This window comes from Ranitomeya variabilis, chromosome 1 (assembly GCF_051348905.1).
Source record: "Ranitomeya variabilis isolate aRanVar5 chromosome 1, aRanVar5.hap1, whole genome shotgun sequence".
Taxonomy (NCBI): domain Eukaryota; kingdom Metazoa; phylum Chordata; class Amphibia; order Anura; family Dendrobatidae; genus Ranitomeya; species Ranitomeya variabilis.
This window is the reverse complement of record NC_135232.1, coordinates 751,831,670-751,854,595: the sequence shown is the minus strand read 5'-3', so window position 1 is coordinate 751,854,595 and position 22,926 is coordinate 751,831,670. Positions and strand designations below refer to the sequence as shown.

Genomic DNA, 22,926 nt, shown 5'->3' with positions numbered 1-22,926 from the left:
CAGCTAGGGGCTGCAAACCTCAGCTGGCAGCGTTAGAAAGGCTGATTATCAAGAATAGAGGGGCCCCACACTTTTTAAGTGTGGGAACCGTGGCTCTCTGACCAACAGTAATGATTTTACCGCTGATCAGAAGCAGTGTTTGTTGCACTGTTATGCACATGACAGCACGACAAACACCCGATGTTCGAGGGGCCGAACCCAAACAGTAACGTGAACTTCCCGAACAGTAGGTATTGGGTACGGATACTGAACTTTACTGTTTGGGTTCGCCCATCTCTAGTTATGAGTCTCAGAATTTGCGACACAGTTGAATTTTTTTTTAGTAATTTTTTTTCACAATTAGAATAATAAAAAAGAAAATACAGTATACAAGTTTGGTATCACCATGTTCCTTCCGACCTAAAGAATCATGTTGACAGGTCATGTTACCACACACTGAACATTTGTAAAAATAAAATACAAAATACAATTGCAGATTTGTGTTTTCTTGCGCAATTTCGCTTGGATTTTTTTCCCCTGGTTTGTATTATATTGAATGGTAAAATTACTAGTATTACGGTAATCAAAACTACAACTTGTTCCAGCTCTCAAACAGCATGTGGAAAAAAGAGGGTTATAGGTCTTGGAATAAGGGTGGGAAAAATGATGCAAAAACAGAAAAATCTATTGTCCAGTTGGGAAGGGCTTACAGACAAGGGAGCTTATCAATTCTACTAAAATGACTTTCCTAGTACCCACTTGTTATTAGTTATACCTGTACACTTGTCTGCTAATGCACATCGCTAAGCAGCTAATTAAATAGAAGAAGATAGATGAAAAAAAGTACGATATCAAGTCAAGAAGGTCATGTTTATTGTTTAAATACTGCAAGGTAAAAAAGGAATCTGAAGGAAAAATATTGTGCATGCATAGGCTGCATTCACACACCACACGGATCAAAGAATGAGAGCAGCGAAGCTCGTAGCAGGTCATATTCTGATTCGATTTTGAGGTTCAGGATAGGACATACTGAATGAGTTTGTGCGCAGTCTGCTAAAAAAACAAAATTGCATTGCACCAAGGACATTTCACATGGATGTGTGATTGCAACCTTAGATGGAAAATGGAAAAGCACTGTGTAGAGTAGCTACATCTCATGTAGTAGTAAATGACTTTTCAAATTAGATACTAATGCTCGTATTATCGCTGGATCTGTGCTTAAACTGTACAATTTAGAAAAGATATTGCTATTTGAGTATCAGGATTGTTACAGCTAATGTTTTATTAGTATTGTATGTTCCCTTCAACAACAGAGCAAAATCATTGCTGGTCATGTCTGCATATATTTGGGACTGTAGAAACGTGCGTTGGGGCAGAGGGATGCTACAACCTGCACTTTCCTTAAAGTGATTGTTACTGTCCAGTAAAAGCTTTCATTTTACTTACAATGCTTGCTGTGGCAAATTAATTATTTGACAACTGTATATCCATCTTGTATATTCATTGTGTTTCGGTATACAGTTGTGGCCAAAAGTATTGACACCCCTGCTATTCTGTCAGATAATACTCAGTTTCTTCCTGAAAATGATTGCAAACACAAATTCTTTGGTATTATTATCTTCATTTAATTTGTCTTAAATGAAAAAACACAAAAGAGAATGAAGCAAAACATTGATCATTTCACACAAAACTCCAAAAATGGGCCAGACAAAAGTATTGGCACCCTCAGCCTAATACTTGGTTGCACAACCTTTAGCCAAAATAACTGCGACCAACCGCTTCCGGTAACCATCAATGAGTTTCTTACAATGCTCTGCTGGAATTTTAGACCATTCTTCTTTGGCAAACTGCTCCAGGTCCCTGATATTTGAAGGGTGCCTTCTCCAAACTGCCATATTTAGATCTCTCCACAGGTGTTCTATGGGATTCAGGTCTGGACTCATTGCTGGCCACCTTAGAAGTCTCCAGTGCTTTCTCTCAAACCATTTTCTAGTGCTTTTTGAAGTGTGTTTTGGGTCATTGTCCTGCTGGAAGACCCATGACCTCTGAGGGAGACCCAGCTTTCTCACACTGGGCCCTACATTATGCTGCAAAATTTGTTGGTAGTCTTCAGACTTCATAATGCCATGCACACGGTCAATCAGTCCAGTGCCAGAGGCAGCAAAGCAACCCCAAAACATCAGGGAACCTCCGCCATGTTTGACTGTAGGGACCGTGTTCTTTTCTTTGACTGCCTCTTTTTTTCTCCTGTAAACTCTATGTTGATGCCTTTGCCCAAAAAGCTCTACTTTTGTCTCATCTGACCAGAGAACATTCTTCCAAAACGTTTTAGGCTTTTTCAGGTAAGTTTTGGCAAACTCCAGCCTGGCTTTTTTATGCCTCTGGGTAAGAAGTGGGGTCTTCCTGGGTCTCCTACCATACAGTCCCTTTTCATTCAGAAGCCGACGGATAGTACGGGTTGACACTGTTGTACCCTCGGACTGCAGGGCAGCTTGAACTTGTTTGGATGTTAGTCGAGGTTCTTTATCCAATATCCGCACAATCTTGTGTTGAAATCTCTTGTCAATTTTTCTTTTCCGTCCACATCTAGGGAGGTTAGCCACAGTGCCATGGGCTTTAAACTTCTTGATAACACTGGGCACGGTAGACACAGGAACATTCAGGTCTTTGGAGATGGACTTGTAGCCTTGAGATTGCCAATGCTTCCTCACAATTTGGTTTCTCAAGTCCTCAGACAGTTCTTTGGTCTTCTTTCTTTTCTCCATGCTCAATGTGGTACACACAAGGACACAGGACATAGGTTGAGTCAACTTTAATCCATGTCAACTGGCTGCAAGTGTGATTTAGTTATTGCCAACACCTGTTAGGTGCCACAGGTAAGGTACAGGTGCTGTTAATTACACAAATTAGAGAAGCATCACATGATTTTTCGAACAGTGCCAATACTTTTGTCCACCCCCTTTTTTATGTTTGTCGTGGAATTATATCCAATTTGGCTTTAGGACAATTCTATTTGTGTTTTTTCATTTAAGACAAATTAAATGAAGATAATAATACCAAAGAATTTGTGTTTGCAATCATTTTCAGGAAGAAACTGAGTATTATCTGACAGAATTGCAGGGGTGTCAATACTTTTGGCCACAACTGTAGGAGATTTATTAAAGTTAATTCTGCCAGCAAATAGGCTTCAATAGCACCAAGCTCCAGTTACCATTTATTTACTCCCTCCCTCCCATGTTAGGCTGAAATTCCAGGATATTCCAAAGTAGACTAGGCATCTCCTAGTATGGAATAATAAGAAGCCAAAGGTGCGAAACGCACGTTGGGGTCTTTCATTCCACATCCAGGAGCAGGTTGGTCTAGCTTACCAGAACGGTTCCCTTCTACCATTGGGTCTCCTTCCTCGTATAGTGGGTCTAAATATTGACTGCTGTGGTCTCCTCCAAGTTTACAACTTTGTATGTTATATCACCATCATAATCTCTTTATTATATATCTTGCATTCTGCCATTTGGCAGCGCATATATATCTTAAAGAGGATTACCACAGCAGTGGGATTTTCTCTCTCTATATATATATATATTTGGTAATCATACCTTACTATACTTGGACTGAGTGCAGTGCATATGTTTATTACAGTTGCTAATGCGGTACCTACTTAGGTTTATTTAGTGCACTATTGGCACTTTAATATGGCATTTATTCCACCCATTGCACTATTGGCACTTTTTATTCTCCTTATATTTATTTGCATCAGTGGATATTAAAGGATCCGGTTGGCTATATTTTACCATCTAATTATATGTATTTTTTATCATGTACTCATACACCCTTAATTAGTATTGTCTTGAGATAATTTATCTATTTATTTATATATGAGATTTATAAGGTGTATTTAGTAATTTGCAATCCTGCTACCTCCTTGTTTCCTGCATGTGGTACTAGGTCGTTGTCCCTCTCTTTCTTTTTGCGTCATCACTATCTAGTTATTATTGTTGTCTTGTAACTATTACCGTATATACTCGAGTATAAGCCGACCCGAGAATAAGCCGACCCCCCTAATTTTGCCACAAAAAACTGGGAAAACTTATTGACTCGAGTATAAGCCTAGGGTGGAAAATGCAGCAGTTACCGGTGAATTTCAAAATTAAAAATAGATGCTCCATACTGTTCATTATAGCCCCATAGATGCTCCACATAAAGCTGTGCCACATATAATGCTCTGCACTGTTCATTATGGCCCCATAGATGCTCCATAGAAAGCTGTGCCATATACAATGCTCTGCACCTTTGATTATGGCCCCATAGATGCTCCATAGAAAGCTGTGCCATATACAATGCTCTGCACCTTTGATTATGGCCCCATAGATAGCTGTGCCATATACAATGCCCTGCACCTTTGATTATGGCCCCATAGATAGCTGTGCCATATACAATGCTCTGCACCTTTGATTATGGCCCCATAGATAGCTGTGCCATATACAATGCTCTGCACCTTTGATTATGGCCCCATAGATGCTCCATAGAAAGCTGTGCCATATAAAATGCTCTGCACCTTTGATTATGGCCCCATAGAAAGCTGTGCCATATACAATGCTCTGCACCTTTGATTATGGCCCCATAGATAGCTGTGCCATATACAATGCTCTGCACCTTTGATTATGGCCCCATAGATAGCTGTGCCATATACAATGCCCTGCACCTTTGATTATGGCCCCATAGATAGCTGTGCCATATACAATGCTCTGCACCTTTGATTATGGCCCCATAGAAAGCTGTGCCATATACAATGCTCTGCACCTTTGATTATGGCCCCATAGATAGCTGTGCCATATACAATGCTCTGCACCTTTGATTATGGCCCCATAGATAGCTGTGCCATATACAATGCCCTGCACCTTTGATTATGGCCCCATAGATAGCTGTGCCATATACAATGCTCTGCACCTTTGATTATGGCCCCATAGAAAGCTGTGCCATATACAATGCTCTGCACCTTTGATTATGGCCCCATAGATAGCTGTGCCATATACAATGCTCTGCACCTTTGATTATGGCCCCATAGATAGCTGTGCCATATACAATGCTCTGCACCTTTGATTATGGCCCCATAGATAGCTGTGCCATATACAATGCTCTGCACCTTTGATTATGGCCCCATAGATAGCTGTGCCATATACAATGCTCTGCACCTTTGATTATGGCCCCATAGATAGCTGTGCCATATACAATGCTCTGCACCTTTGATTATGGCCCCATAGATAGCTGTGCCATATACAATGCTCTGCACCTTTGACTATGGCCCCATAGATAGCTGTGCCATATACAATGCTCTGCACCTTTGATTATGGCCCCATAGATAGCTGTGCCATATACAATGCTCTGCACCTTTGACTATGGCCCCATAGATAGCTGTGCCATATACAATGCTCTGCACCTTTGATTATGGCCCCATAGATAGCTGTGCCATATACAATGCTCTGCACCTTTGATTATGGCCCCATAGATAGCTGTGCCATATACAATGCTCTGCACCTTTGATTATGGCCCCATAGATAGCTGTGCCATATACAATGCTCTGCACCTTTGATTATGGCCCCATAGATAGCTGTGCCATATACAATGCCCTGCACCTTTGATTATGGCCCCATAGATAGCTGTGCCATATACAATGCTCTGCACCTTTGATTATGGCCCCATAGAAAGCTGTGCCATATACAATGCTCTGCACCTTTGATTATGGCCCCATAGATAGCTGTGCCATATATAATGCTCTGCAGCTTTGATTATGGCCCCATAGATAGCTGTGCCATATACAATGCTCTGCACCTTTGATTATGGCCCCATAGATAGCTGTGCCATATACAATGCTCTGCAGCTTTGATTATGGCCCCATAGATAGCTGTGCCATATACAATGCCCTGCACCTTTGATTATGGCCCCATAGATAGCTGTGCCATATACAATGCCCTGCACCTTTGATTATGGCCCCATAGATAGCTGTGCCATATACAATGCTCTGCACCTTTGATTATGGCCCCATAGAAAGCTGTGCCATATACAATGCTCTGCACCTTTGATTATGGCCCCATAGATAGCTGTGCCATATATAATGCTCTGCAGCTTTGATTATGGCCCCATAGATAGCTGTGCCATATACAATGCTCTGCACCTTTGATTATGGCCCCATAGATAGCTGTGCCATATACAATGCTCTGCAGCTTTGATTATGGCCCCATAGATAGCTGTGCCATATACAATGCCCTGCACCTTTGATTATGGCCCCATAGATAGCTGTGCCATATACAATGCTCTGCACCTTTGATTATGGCTCCATAGATGCTCCACATAAAGCTGTGCCATATATATAATGCTCTGCACCGTTGCCCCATAGATACTCCACATAAATCTGTGCTATATACAATGCTGCTGCTGCTGCAATAAAAAAAAAAAACACATACTCTTCTCTTGCTTGCAGCTCCTCAGCGTCCCATCTCGGCGTCTCTCTGCACTGACTGTTCAGGCAGAGGGCGGCGCGCACACTATATGCGTCATCGCGCTCTCTGACCTGAACAGTCAGAACAAGAGGACGCGAAGACAGAGCGGCGCCCGGCGTGTGGAACGTGGACAGGTGAATATGTAATACTTACCTGCTCCCGGCGTCCCTGGCTCCTTCTCCCGGACAGCTGGTCTCCGGGTGCCGCAGCCTCTTCCTCTGTCAGCGGTCACCGTTACCGCTGATTAGAGGAATGAATTTGCGGCTCCACCCCTATGGGAGTGGAGTCCATATTCATTTCTCTAATGAGCGGTACCATGTGACCGCTGAACAGGGGACGAGCTGCGGCACCGAAGACCGTTGGGACGGGCAGGGGGAGCGCCGGGACTAGGTGAGTATGCGACACGCTCTCTCCCCCTCACCCGCCGACCGTGACTCGAGTATAAGCCGAGAGGGGCACTTTCAGCCCAACAATTTGGGCTGAAAATCTCGGCTTATACTCGAGTATATACGGTAATTATTTTAGAGTATTTCAATAAAATAATTTTTTTTATCTATTCTATCAGCTCTGGTGTCCATTCTCCTTTTGGGTTTTAGTGGTTTTTGTATGGCGGAGCTCATACAGTAATTGCCCTGTCTTTCGGTTCATCTCCTATTATGGGTTGTTATATACCCACTGAAAACTGCTCGTTTGCAAACTTTGGAAGATTTACATCTATAGTGAATGAAAACTTGTCTTTCTGGTATTAAATATTGAAATATAATATATATATATATAGTATATATATATATATATATATATATATATATATATATATATATATATATATATATATAGTGAAGGAAATAATTTTTGATCCCTTGCTGATTTTGTAAGTTTGCCCACTGACAAAGATCCGCAAAAAGGAGTGGACCAAAATTCCTCCTGACATGTGCGCAAACCCCATCATCAACTACAAAAAAGTCTTATTGCTGTGCTTGCCAACAAGGGTTTTGACACCAAGTATTAAGTCTTGCTTGCTAGAGGGATCAAATACTTATTTCTCACTAAAAAACACAAATAAATTTATATAATTTATACAATGTGATTTTCTGGATTTTATTTTTGATATTCTATCTCTCAATGTTAAAATTAACCTACCCTTAAAATTATAGACTGTTCATGTCCTTGTCAGTGGGCAAACTTACAAAATCAGCAAGGGATCAAATATTTATTTCCTTCACTATATATATATATATATATATATATATATATATATATATAAAGAAAAAATTTGAACAGCATCCAGTACTACCTCAATAGCGTGCAGAGCTTTCCCAACCAGCAGTGCAGTAGCCTCCAGTTATAGTATCAAAAAAAGAAAAGCAGCACAAAATAATAGAAAAAAAGTGGACTTTATTGCCTGAACGGCGTGGCAACGTTTCGGATACAAAAGCTTGAAAAAGGATTTTGTATCTGAAACTTTGCCACGCCATTCAGGCAATAAAGTCCACTTTTTTCTATTATTTTGTGCTGCTTTTCTTTTTTTGATTATATATATATATATATATATATATATATATATATATATATATATATATATATATATATATATACACACACACACATATACACAGTACAGGCCAAAGGTTTGGGCACATCCTCCCATTTAAAGATTTTTCTGTATTTTCATGACTGTGAAAATTGTACATTCACACTGACGGCATCAAAACTATGAATTAACACATGTGGAATAATATACTTAACAAAAAAGTGTGAAAAAACTGAAATTATGTCTTATATTCTAGGTTCTTCAAAGTAGCCACCTTTTGCTTTGATGACTGCTTTGCAAAGTCTTGGTATTCTCTTGATGAGCTTCAAGAGGTAGTCACCAGGAATGGTTTTCACTTCACGGGTGTGCCCTGCCAGGTTTAATAAGTGGGATTTCTTGCCTTATAAATGGGGTTGGGACCATCAGTTGTGTTGTGCAGAAGTCTGGTGGATACAAAGCTGATAGTCCTACTGAATAGACTGTTAGAATTTGTATTATGGCAAGAAAAAAGCAGCTAAGTAAAGAAAAACGAGTGGCCATCATTTCCTCAGTCAGTCCGAAAAATTGGGAAAACTTTGAAAGTGTCCCCAAGTGCAGTGGCAAAAACCATCAAGTGCTACAAAGAAACTGGATCACATGAGGACCGCCCCAGGAAAGGAAGACCAAGAGTCACCTCTGCTTCTGAGGATAAGTTTATCCGAGTCACCAGCCTCAGAAATCGCAGGTTAACAGCAGCTCAGATTAGAGACCAGGTCAATACCACACAGAGTTCTAGCAGTAGACAACAACTACAACAACTCTACAACAACTGTTAAGAGGAGACTTTGTGCAGCAGGTCTTCATGGTAAAATAGCTGCTAGGAAACCACTACTAAGGACAGGCAACAAGCAGAAGAGACTTGTTTGGGCTAAAGAACACAAGGAATGGACATTAGACCAGTGGAAATCTGTGCTTTGGTCTGATGAGTCCAAATTTGAGATCTTTGGTTCCAACCACGTCTTTGTGCGACGCAGAAAAGGTGAACGGATGGACTCTACATGCCTGCTTCCCACCGTGACGCATGGAGGAGGTGTGATGGTGTGGGGGTGCTTTGCTGGTGACACTGTTGGGCATTTATTCAAAATTGAAGGCATACTGAACCAGCATGGCTACCACAGCTTCTCGCAGCGGCATGCTATTCCATCCGGTTTGCGTTAAGTTGGACCATAATTTATTTTTCAACAGGACAATGACCCCAAACACACCTCCAGGCTGTGTAAGGGCTATTTGACCAAGAAGGAGAGTGATGGGGTGCTATGCCAGATGACCTGGCCTCAGGTATGGACTGGGGCTGAAATTCAGTCCTGGCATTTGAAATCACACAGGCCTATGTTGTCCTTGTCCCCATGAACCAGATGGAATATATTACTAATGGTGGAGGAAAGGAAGATTTTCTACAAGACCAATAATTCTAATGATACCCGTGGCCTGCTGGGGTAAGTGACGGAGTCAGCAACTTTGTGCTCCATCACAACTCTTAACAGTATGGGTATTGTGAGAACACCTATTCTGTTAACAACATAGCACACAAGGTTGCTACGCCAGATGACCTGGCCTCCACAGTCACCAGACCTGAACCCAATCGAGATGGTTTGGGTTGAGCTGGACCACAGAGTGAAGGAAAAAGGGCCAACAAGTGCTAAGCATCTCTGGGAACTCCTTCAAGATTGTTGGAAGACCATCCCCGGTGACTACCTCTTGAAGCTCATCAAGAGAATGCCAAGAGTGTGCAAAGCAGTCATCAAAGCAAAAGGTGGCTACTTTGAAGAACCTAGAATATAAGAGATAATTTCAGTTGTTTCACACTTGTTTGTTATGTATATAATTCCACATGTGTTAATTCATAGTTTTGATGCCTTCAGTGTGAATGTACAATTCTCAGTCATGAAAATACAGAAAAATCTTTAAATGAGAAGGTGTATCCAAACTTTTGGTCTGTACTGTATATATATACACTCACCGGCCACTTTATTAGGTACACCATGCTAGTAACGGGTTGGACCCCCTTTTGCCTTCAGAACTGCCTCAATTCTTCGTGGCATAGATTCAACAAGGTGCTGGAAGCATTCCTCAGAGATTTTGGTCCATATTGACATGATGGCATCACACAGTTGCCGCAGATTTGTCGGCTGCACATCCCAAAGATGCTCCATACAAGGCAGGATGGATCCATGCTTTCATGTTGTTTACGCCAAATTCTGACCCTACCATCCGAATGTCGCAGCAGAAATCGAGACTCATCAGACCAAGCAACGTTTTTCCAATCTTCTACTGTCCAATTTCGATGAGCTTGTACAAATTGTAGCCTCAGTTTCCTGTTCTTAGCTGAAAGGAGTGCTACCCGGTGTGGTCTTCTGCTGCTGTAGCCCATCTGCCTCAAAGTTCGACGCACTGTGCGTTCAGAGATGCTCTTAGGCCTACCTTGGTTGTAACGGGTGGCGATTTGAGTCACTGTTGCCTTTCTATCAGCTCGAACCAGTCTGCCCATTCTCCTCTGACCTCTGGCATCAACAAGGCATTTCCGCCCACAGAACTGCCGCTCACTGAATTTTTTTTCTTTTTCGGACCATTCTCTGTAAACCCTAGAGATGGTTGTGTGTGAAAATCCCAGTAGATCAGCAGTTTCTGAAATACTCAGACCAGCCCTTCTGGCACCAACAACCATGCCACGTTCAAAGGCACTCAAATCACCTTTCTTCCCCATACTGATGCTCGGTTTGAACTGCAGGAGATTGTCTTGACCATGTCTACATGCCTAAATGCACTGAGTTGCCGCCATGTGATTGGCTGATTAGAAATTAAGTGTTAACAAGAAGTTGGACAGGTGTACCTAATAAAGTGGCCAGTGAGTGTATATTATATATATATATATATATATATATACATACGTACACACACATACATACACACACACACACACACACACACACACACACACACAAGCCTTGCCTTAACAAGATCACAGTCTGATTGCCGTATGTGGGGTCGGGAAGGAATTTTTTTCCCCATGGTGGAGCTTACTCTTACCACATGGGTTTTTTTTGCCTTCCCCTGGATCAACATGTTAGGGCATGCTAGGCTATGGGTTGAACTAGATGGACTTAAAGTCTTCCTTCAACCTTAATAATAACTATAACTAATAACATGCACACTATTGGTTTGTGCCACTCCCTTTTCTTTTTTAGCACCCTACTCTTTTTAAATGTTTTTATAAGATTTAAAATAAAATGTAACATTTTATACTACATCACTTCTTTATTGCCATCATTGAATTTTCAAAAAAAAAAGGTAAACTTTTTATAAAAAAATATATTGGGGACTGTAGAAAGAGTCCAGAGCCAATATACCATATCCCCCCCCCAAAAAATAAGCCCTAACCTGATTTTAAGTATGCTTTGCCCAACTACGGGCAAAGCCGAAAAACAGAAGTGTCATGTGCCGACACACGTATTTCCGGCTCATGTATCGGGACTACGTTTGCTAGCACACGCGCACTTCTGTTTACCGGCTTTGCCTGCAGATGGGCAAAGCATACTGCACAGGTGCGAAACGCAATATTTCTGAGCAGGCGCGATGTGGATCGTTATCCATGTCAGGGGGACGGCGAGCAAAAGCCGGGAGGAGGGAGGGCAGAGGCCCGAAACCATGCCCATCGGACCGGAATGAGAAGATTACCATACCTCACAGAAAAAATGTAAAAGGTTTTTCGGGAGCATACAAGGAGAGTCAGGGGTTTATATAAGGATTTAGGGAATGCATAGCAGACGTTGAATAAGGTGATATTTTTAGCTGCTATGTCACAAAACTGGTGACAGGTTCCCTTTAACATAGAAACCTTACTCCAAAAATAAGCCCTATGTATTGATCCAGGTCGGGGTTTGCTTTTGGCTTTCCGACCTGGTCAGGCGGGGGTTAATCTTCTGTGCTTGACTTCTGACCTGCTCATCCATCTTCCGTTCCTGTTTTGGATTGATCTGTCTGGCTCTGACCTTTAGTGTGTTTCTGGCTGTGCTTTCATCTCGTCCTCTTGTTACCGTGCTACCGACCCGGCTTCTTGACCCTTGGCTTGCTGCAGACCTTGCTCCTGCCTACCCCTCTGTCACTGCGTTCCTGGCTGTTGCTGACTTAACTTGTCCGACCTCTTTCTACTGCCCCCTAGCGGTGTTTGCTCAGCTCTGCGGTTATTCACTTGAGGTGAGCTCCTGTTACCTCCCTTCCTCACCCTCTGGTGGTTGTCCCTGTATTGGGCGACACCCTAGTTGCGATTCAATAATAAAGTGTCCAGGCAGCTAAAAAAGTTAGAATACAGCAGGAAGTTTCATTAAAGGGAACGTGTCACCCCCAAAATAGAAGGTGAGCTAAGCCCACCAGCATCAGGGGCTTATCTACAGCATTCTGGAATGCTGTAGATAAGCCCCCGATGTATCCTAAAAGATGAGAAAAAGAGGTTAGATTATACTTACCCAGGGACGGTCCTGGTCCGGTCCGATGGGTGTCGCGGTCCGGTCCGGCGCCTCCTATCTTCATCAGATGACGTCCTCTTCTTGACGTCATGCTGTGGCTCCGGCGCACTTTGTCTGCCCTGTTGAGGGCAGAGCAAAGTACTGCAGTGTGCAGGCGCCGGGCCTCTCTGACCTTTCCTGGCGCAGACAACAGGGCAAAGTACGCCTGCGCCAGAGCCGCAGTGTGAAGACAAGAAGAGGACGTCATCGTAAGAAAATAGGAGGCCCCGGACCGGACCGCGACGCCCATCGTACTGGGACCGCCCCTGGGTGAGTATAATATAACCTCTTTTTCTCATCTTTCAGGATACATCGGGGCTTATCTACAGCATTCCAGAATGCTATAGATAAGCCCCTGATGCTGGTGGGCTTAGCTCACCTTTGATTTTGGGGGTGACAGGTTCCCTTTAAAGAAAGCACGCACCCCCGAAAGAATTGCATTCACCAGACCCCAAACAATTAGAGGTGTAAAGTGCTGATGGTGGATGGGCTCTCACAGAGAAGTCGGCATCGCTGTCAGGTCCCTCGCTGTTCCAGCTGCATTACACTGCAGCTCTCACACAGATTGGGTACCAGTATCACTCTGCTCCCCATCACCAGAGATACTCCTTCTGGTCATCAGGAGGAACCAACCGCTGTCAGAGGGACCTGACAATGACAGATTTCGGTGTGAGAGCTCATTCCCTTGCCAAATCTAATTGTTTGTGGTCTGGTGAGTGTAATTCTTTTGGGGGTGCCTGCTTTATTTTTGGGTAAACCCATATTAGCGATCAGTCCAAGTACATAGAAAATTATAATTGTAAATTTAAGTAGGTAATTTAAACCATTCTAAATACGGTATGTACCCACCACTATAGGACTGGTATATATGGTTTCTGCATGATGAGTAAAGCAGATCAGGTAAGAAAATGTGCATTTGAAGCAGTAATAAGATTAACACAAAATGTATTAACAAAATTTACATAAAATATTTCTTGAAATAATTTCTTGAAAAATGCAAATTAAAATACAAATATATCAATTAGACAGTAGATGGCACCACATAACTACGAAAAAAATAGGGAAAGCTATGAACATATAAATTACCATAGCAACCCTGAGTAGAGTATTCATTAAATGATAACACCTACAATTTCCAAAAGGAATTTTACTCAACATGTACTGTATATGACAAATAAATGCATACATTCCTTTTGGAAATTGTCTTGCCATTTGATGAATTATTTGATATGTGGTGCCAGCTACTGACTAACTGATATATTTACAGTGACATGAAAAAGTTTGGGCACCCCTGGTCAAAATTACTTTAAAATTACTGTTATTGTGAACAGTTAAGCAAGATGAACATGAAATGATCCATAAAGGACCTAAGGTTAAATATGACACATTTCCTTTGTATTTTAGGCAAAAAAAAAAAAAATCTTTTACATTTTAAAAATTACAAAAAGGAAAATGGGCCAATGTCAAAGTTTGGGCACCCTGCATGGTTAGTACTTAGTAACACTCCCTTTGAAAGTATCATAGCTTGTAAATGCTTTTTCTAGCCAGCCAATAGTCTTTCACTTCTTATTTGAGGCATTTTCATCCATTCTTCCTTAGAAAAGTCTTCCAATTCTGTGAGATTCTTGGGTCATCTTGCATACACCGCTATTTTGAGGTCTAACAACAGATTTTCAATGATGTTCAGATCAGGGGACTGTGAGGGCTATTGTAAAACCTTCAGCTTGAGCCTTTTGAGGTAGTCTATTGGGGATTTTGACTTGTGTTTAGGATCATTATCCATTTGTAGAAGCCATCTTCTTATCAGCTTCAAGAATTTGTTGAAATTTTATTGAATCAATTTTTTCCTCCACCTGTGAAATGTTCACCATGTCACTGACTGCAACACAACCACAAAGCATGATTGATCCACCCCCATGCTTAATGGTTAGCAAGATGTTCTTTACCTGAATTCTGTGCCCTTTTTTTCTCAACACATAGCTTTAATCATTGTGGCTGAAGAGTCCTATTTTAACCTCATCGGTCCACAGGATTTGTTTCCAAAATGCATCAGGCTTCTTTAGATGTTCTTTTGCATACTTCTGATGCTGAATTTTATGGTGAGGACGCAGGAGAGGTTTTCTTCTGATGACTCTTCCATGAAGGCCATATTTGTACAGGTGTCTCTGAACAGTAGAATATACCACAACTACAGACTCTGCTAAATCTTTCTGAAGGTCTTTTGAAGTCAAAAGGGGGTTCTAATTTGTCTCTCTAGCAATCCTACGAGCAGCCCCCACTGAAATTTTACTTGGTATTCCAGACCTTATCTTGATTTCTTGCCTTATAAATGGGGTTGGGACCATCAGTTGTGTTGTGCAGAAGTCTGGTGAACACACAGCTGATAGTCCTACTGAATAGACTGTTAGAATTTGTATTACGGCAAGAAAAAAGCAGCTAAGTAAAGAAAAACGAGTGGCCATCATTACTTCAGTCAGTTCGAAAAATTGGGAAAACTTTGAAAGTGTCCCCAAGTGCAGTGGCAAAAACCATCAAGCGCTACAAAGAAACTGGCTCACATGAGGACCGCCCCAGGAAAGGAAGACCAAGAGTCACCTCTGCTTCTGAGGATAAGTTTATCCGAGTCACCAGCCTCAGAAATCGCAGGTTAACAGCAGCTCAGATTAGAGACCAGGTCAATGTCACACAGAGTTCTAGCAGTAGACAACAACTACAACAACTCTACAACAACTGTTAGGCCGGGGACACACACAACGTATAAAAAAACGGTCCGTTTTTCACGGACGAGAATCGCACAAATGTTTCCAAAACAGTTATCCGTGTGCAGAGCGAGGATGCGATTTCCTCGCATCAAATGATCCCTTTGACATCCTTGTGACATCCGTATGGCATCCGTATGCCGAGATTTTCTCGCAGGCTTGCAAAACCGACATCTAATGGATTTATGTGCTCAAATGTTCGTTAAAACATATGTACATATATATATATATGTCATTGAGACACATATATATATATATTCTGTATTTATATTTAATTCAGCAGGAGATATGTTAAAAGCCGGTAATTCAATTGCCGGCTTTTCATTACTCCTGCCTAAACCCGACAGGATATGAGACATGGTTTACATACAGTAAACCATCTCATATCCCTTTTTTTTGCATATTCCACACTACTAATGTTAGTAGTGTGTATGTGCAAAATGTGGGCGCTGTAGCGTGTAAAATAAAGGGTTAAATCGCGGAAAAAATTGTTGTGGGCTCCCGCGCAATTTTCTCCGCCAGAGTGGTAAAGCCAGTGACTGAGGGCAGATATTAATAGCCAGGAGAGGGTCCATGGTTATTGGCCCCCCTGGCTACAAACATCTGCCCCCAGCCACCCCAGAAAAGGCACATCTGGAAGATGCGCCTATTCTGGCACTTGGCCACTCTCTTCCCACTCCCGTGTAGCGGTGGGATATGGGGTAATGAAGGGTTAATGCCACCTTGCTATTGTAAGGTGACATTAAGCCAGATTAATAATGGAGAGGCGTCAATTATGTCACCTATCCATTATTAATCCAATTGTCTGAATGGGTTAATAAACACACACACACACATTATTAAAAAGTATTTTAATGAAATAAACAAACAGGTTGTTTTAGTATTTTATTGTTCTCTCAATCCATCCGGAACACCCTCGCTTGGCAAAATAATAAACCCACAATATACATACCCTCTCTGATGAACTGTCAGGTCCCACGAGGTAATCCATCTGAAGGGGTTAATTATTTTACAGGCAGGAGCTGTGCTAAAGCACTCGCTCGTGCCTGTAACCCCCGGGGAATGAATGAAAGCTGAATGATCTTTACTTACATTGAGTTGCGGTGAGGCGCCCTCTGGTGGATGAACTCATATGAACTCGAGCGTGGGAACTTTTCCAAGGCTCCAGTTCATGAGAACATCCACCAGAGGGCGCATCACCGCAACTCAATGTGAGTACAGATCACCCAGCTTTCATTCATTCATACCACATACAAGGGACAAATATGGCCACACCATGGCCGTACCACATATTACAACCACATAGTGACCAAATAAACCAAAAGCACCATTATACACAGGAACTCTGTATATAATGTCAGTGTACAGAAAATACAGGGATCACCAGTGACATTATATATAGGAGCTCTGTATATAGTGTCACTGTACAGGTAATATACAGTGATCAGCAGTGACATTATACACAGGAAGCTCTGTATATAGTATCCGTGTACAGGTTATGCAGTGATCACCAGTGACATTATACACAGGAGCTCAGTATATAGTGTCAGTGTACAGGTAATATACAGTGATCACCAGTGACATTATGCACAGGAGCTCTGTATACAGTGTATAGTGTCAGTGTACAGGTAACACACTGAAGCTTTACAAAAAAAAAATTTTCTCCTTACCTGGCCGAGGTCCAGAGGTGTCCTCCCCTAAGATTCAGCTGAGGCGCGCAGCATCATTCCGGCGTATCACAGTGACGTCATACATCGGCGACATAAAGTCCTTTATTTGAAAAAATGACACAGACTCCTTTAATAATCTTAATTAAACCATACTTACCGAAAGCCTAATCCACCGAAGCCAACGTTTCCTGCAACAAAAATAAAATAATAAACCACAATATTCCTCACTTGTCCGCCAAGAAGGTAATCCATAATGTCCCACGACGATCCTGATCACTTTGAGAGCAGTCACTAATGTCCAGGTCCTGAAAATGTAAGTGCAGTAGCTACATTTCAGGCTGAGGAGGCGACTCTTGAGTTCCCAGCCACCTCTCTCCAGCCCATTAATTTGTACACAATAGGTAACTGCTCACCTCTCATCTCCTCCCTCTCACCTCATGAGCTGCTGTTATCAGGACTGCAAAATTACCACCCCCAGCATCATTAGTTTACAGAAAAGTTCTCCTTTTGGGTTAGGAGATTTACTTGTTCAAAAACACTGTTATCGCTATATGCAAATATAGTGACAACAGTCTAGACTTCAGAATAAGTGCACTGACAGACCATTAATGTGTCACTGTATCATTAACTCAACTCTCCCCAAATACAAGGAAGTAAAAAGACTGTTGAGCTGTTTGCTGCTTTAGACATAACTTGAGGATAACCCTTTAAGTAAATGGCATGCAAAATTGAACCATATAAAACACATCTTACTTCACTTTCTCCATGGCTGACTCAGTATCGATTAATCCCAAGATACACAATGTGATGGACACAGGAGTCCTTTTCATGGCAAGTTCATGTCGCAGTGAACTAAAGAAACCATCCAAGGCAAATTTTGATGCACCATATGAGGTGGTGAATGGGGTTGCAATTTTACCTAGATAGAGACACAGGTGTAAAAAAATGGTGAAGGGGGTTTGAAGGTGCATAAACCATAGAAATTAGTCTACAAGTTAGATTTCTTTTTAATAAACTACGGAGCACGTTTCCTAGTGTACTTTCATAGATGAGTACTACTAAATACATTAAGCACTACGTCACAAATATAAAAAGATATATACATTATTTTAAACAAATTACATGTAGAAGTGGTTTCTTTTGAAATAAAGGTTTTGTCACTGATTTGATATTTATGACCTAAATGAGGGATAGGTCCCCTTTGTCAGATTTCTGGGTATCAAACACATAGCACCACATTCATTTGTTAGAGGCCGGATGTAAAGCGTACGGAGAGGTCCAGCACATTTCTTTCCATGGTCACACTGAAGGCGACAAGAGCTGATCTGCAGTACCCGGCAGCAGAATTCTGCACTTATAAATTGCTCACAGCTGGCTGGAGGGGCTGCCCTAAAAATAGGTTGTCAATACAAAAGTAGTGGACAACTTCCATTTAAAGACTATGTACAGCTTGATGCAAGATGACAAATAAATCAACATTACAAATAGTCAGAATACAATTTATTTTTACAGCTCATGTGCAAACCTGGGTGTATTGATGACAACAGATATCAGATTATGATACTTCAGTCATATGGTTTTCTTCCTGCAGACTTTTTGCAAAATTATAGTTTGAGGCCACAGCTGCAGTATTGATCCTGTTGGCATTGAATGGCACCTACATTTTAATCTCTCGCCCAAGATTTATGCTGGACAGTAGAGTTGCCATGGAAACCCCACCACACCTGGAGAGCACGGATCCAATTAATTAGATTTGAACCCATGCACGACACTCTTCTCTCGGAGTTGCTGCGGCAACTGTATCTTCCCGCATCGCTCATCGCCTTCTGCCAGCAGGAGTGGGAGAATACAATTGTAGGTGAGGACTGCTGAAGCTTTACATGCTGCATGACCATTCCTTACACACTATTTTATGGTACTGCGGGTGCTATTACTACTACAATGGCCTTGGAGACTCTGCAGGCTATAATAACACATTTAGGCCACGAAGGCTGCTTACAGTAGCAGGAGCAACATGCGGCCTGGTGTTGTCGTGTTCAAAAACGGCTCCTGGAACATTTTGGAGAAATGGTTTTACAAATAATCCATTGTGTGCTTATGTAATTTGCCATCACTTACCAAGCTTAAGGCGTCAGTCAAAGTGTTCATCTAAACCATCAAAAAGCATTTGTACAACATTGGGCTGTGAGTCAGATGTTCAGCCACAGGCAAAATGTCATTATAAATAAGTTCCTAAATACAAGGGCGTACATAGAATTCATGGGGTCCCATAGCAGGACTCCTAATTTGGCTCCCCCACCCCTTACAAAAAAAAATATATATATTTGGGAAGGACAGAGAAGAGCATACCTCACAACTTTGCAGCCTTTAAAAAGTAATTTTACTTCTACTGAAGCTCCTTAGTGTTCCAATGTATACAGAAACCCCTTTCATAGAGCCCATAAAGTATGATGCCAACAAAAGTGCCCCCAAAACACAGTATGATACCCCCACACTTAGTTCCTCCATATCCAGTATGATGACCCAACAATACCACACGCTAAGTATGATACCCCCACATTGAACCCAACACAGTATCATGCCTCACAATCACCCCAAAACAGTATGATGGCCCCTATAGTGCCCCACAGACTGTAGGATGGCCCTGACACAGTCCTCCCACACAATAGGATGGCCCCCCACAAAGTATATACAGTATAATTACCTTCACATCTCTCGACACAGTATAATGACCCCCAGACAATTCTCCACAGTTTTATGGATCTCACAGCTCTCCACATTGTATAATTGCCCCCACTAGCCCTTCAAACGGTATAATGGCAAAATAGTATAATGTTCCCCAACATAGGCTTCTCAACAGTACAATGGCCTCCACAATGTACCCCAAAAACCAACACACACCTCTCCCCATTCCTTCAGTCTGAATCTCTCACAGCTGCACTGAGAAGTCAGAGTTCAGACTCACTGGAAGAATGATAAAGGAGGGAACTGATAGCTCCTTGATCCATCACTGCATTGCAGGAGGGCCTGATGTCGGCAGTGGGACCGAGCACAGTAATGTATACATACAGTGGGGAAAACAAGTATTTGATACACTGCTGATTTTGCAAGTTTCCCACCAACAAAGAATGGAGAAGTCTGTAATTTTTATCATAGGTACACTTCACCTGTGAGACAGAATCTAAAAATAAAAATCAGAAAATCATATTGTATGATGTTTAAATAATTAAATTGCCCTTTATTGCATGAAATAAGTATGTTTCACCTACCAGACCTGTTAGTTTTTCTTTAAGAAGCCATCCTAATCTGCACTCTTTACCTGTATTATTACACCTGTCCACACAATCAATCACACTCCAAAATCTCCACCATGGCCAAGACCAAAGAGCTGTCTAAGGACACCAGGGACGAAATTGTAGACCTGCACAATGCTGGGATGGGCTACAGGACAATAGACAAGCAGCTTGGTGAGAAGGCAACAACTGTTAGCAGAATTATTAGAAAATGGAAGAAACACAAGATGATTGTCAATCTTCCTTGGTCTGGGTCTCCATGCAAGATCTCGCCTCGTGGGGTACGGATGATTCTGAGAAAGGTCAGGAATCAGCCCAGAACTACAAGTTAGGACCTGGTCAATGATCTGAAGAGAGCTGAGACCACAGTCTTAAACATTACCGTTAGTAACAGACTACGCCGTCATGGATTAAAATCCTGTAGGGCACACAGGGTCCCCCTGCTCATGTCAGCACATGTCTAGGCCCATTTGAAGTTCACCAATGACCATCTGGATGATCCAGAAGAGGCATGGGAGAAGGTCATCTGGTCAGAGGAGACAAAATAAAACTTCTTGTTATCAACTGCACTCTCCGTGTTTGGAGGAAGAAAGAGGATGAGTACAACCCCAAGAACAACGTCTCAACCGTGAAGCATGCTGGGGGGAAAGATCATACTTTGGGAGAGTTTTTCAGCAAAGGGGACAGGACGACTACACCGTATTGAAGGGAGGCTCAATGGGGTCATGTATCGCAAGATTTTGGTCAATAACCTCCTTCACTCAGCAAGAGCAATGAAGATGAGTCATGACTGAGTCTTCCAGTATGACAATGACCCGAAACACACAGCCAGGACAACTAAGGAGTGGCTCCGTAAGAAGCATTTCAAAGTCCTGGAGTGGCCTAGTCAGTCTCAAGACCTGAGCCCAATAGAAAATCTTTGGAGGAAGCTGAAACTCAATGTCGCCCAATGACAGTCCCAAAACCTGAAAGATCTGGAGATCTGTATGGAGGAGGGGGCCAAAATCCATGTCGCAGTGTGTGAAAACTCGGTCAAGAACTACAGGAAACGTCTGACCTCTGTAATTGCAAACAAAGGTTTCTGTACCTAATATTACATTTGGTTTTTCTATTGTATCAAATACTTATTTCACGCAATAAAATGCAAATTCATAATGTAAAAACTATACAAAGTGATTTTCTGGATTTATTTATTTATTTTTAAGATCCTGCCTCTCACAGTTGAAGTGTACCTACGATAAAAATTGCAGACCTCTCCATTTTTTGTAGGTGGGAAAACTTGCAAAATCGGCAGAGTATCAAATACTTATTTTTACCACTGTACATTATATATATATATATATATATACACTCACCGGCCACTTTATTAGGTACACCATGCTAGTAATGGGTTGGACCCCCTATTGCCTTCAGAACTGCCTCAATTCTTCGTGGCATAGATTCAACAAGGTGCTGGAAGCATTCCTCAGAGATTTTGGTCCATATTGACATGATGGCATCACACAGTTGCCGCAGATTTGTCGGCTGCACATCCCAAAGATGCTCCATACAAGGCAGGATGGATCCATGCTTTCATGTTGTTTACGCCAAATTCTGACCCTACCATCCGAATGTCGCAGCAGAAATCGAGACTCATCAGACCAAGCAACGTTTTTCCAATCTTCTACTGTCCAATTTCGATGAGCTTGTACAAATTGTAGCCTCAGTTTCCTGTTCTTAGCTGAAAGGAGTGCTACCCGGTGTGGTCTTCTGCTGCTGTAGCCCATCTGCCTCAAAGTTCGACGCACTGTGCGTTCAGAGATGCTCTTAGGCCTACCTTGGTTGTAACGGGTGGCGATTTGAGTCACTGTTGCCTTTCTATCAGCTCGAACCAGTCTGCCCATTCTCCTCTGACCTCTGGTATCAACAAGGCATTTCCGCCCACAGAACTGCCGCTCACTGGATTTTTTTTCTTTTTCGGACCATTCTCTGTAAACCCTAGAGATGGTTGTGCGTGAAAATCCCAGTAGATCAGCAGTTTCTGAAATACTCAGACCAGCCCTTCTGGCACCAACAACCATGCCACGTTCAAAGGCACTCAAATCACCTTTCTTCCCCATACTGATGCTCGGTTTGAACTGCAGGAGATTGTCTTGACCATGTCTACATGCCTAAATGCACTGAGTTGCCGCCATGTGATTGGCTGATTAGAAATTAAGTGTTAACAAGAAGTTGGACAGGTGTACCTAATAAAGTGGCCAGTGAGTGTATATATATATATAAATGAACAAAATTATATTTCTTTGTAGATATGCATAAATCAGTTATACAAAGCTTAATTTAAAACTTCATTAAAGCACAGATACGTGCGCTCGCTGGATTGTACATACAGTATGTTTTGCGGCTTTATTTGTACAATATAAACACCTACAGATATTGCAAATCAAACGCAGGAAAATGTAAAATAAATATTTTAATACAAATTAAAAAAAGCCACATTAAAAAGAAAAATTTTTATGGTTGCTAGCTAATTTCGTACATATTTTGGGTGCTGCTCACTCCCTGCATTGGTCGTGTTGCATCTCATAGTTTGTATTTACCTTTGTGTACTACTTTCTATGCGTACATACTATTCAGTGTATATTTTGGGCATCTTTACACTGTCTGCTCTTTGCTG

The 22,926-nt window shown here is 41.9% G+C and overlaps 1 protein-coding gene across 2 annotated transcripts in view; it reads right to left on the bottom strand.

The window, feature by feature from the left end:
* HSD11B1L (hydroxysteroid 11-beta dehydrogenase 1 like) overlaps positions 1–22,926 on the bottom strand; it is an 85,872-nt gene that overhangs the window by 11,526 nt on the left and 51,420 nt on the right. For both annotated transcript variants that reach the window (XM_077270634.1, XM_077270625.1), the window contains exon 6: positions 17,731–17,896. In XM_077270634.1, the coding sequence (XP_077126749.1) occupies positions 17,731–17,896 (166 nt within the window). The remainder of the gene's footprint in view (positions 1–17,730; positions 17,897–22,926) is intronic.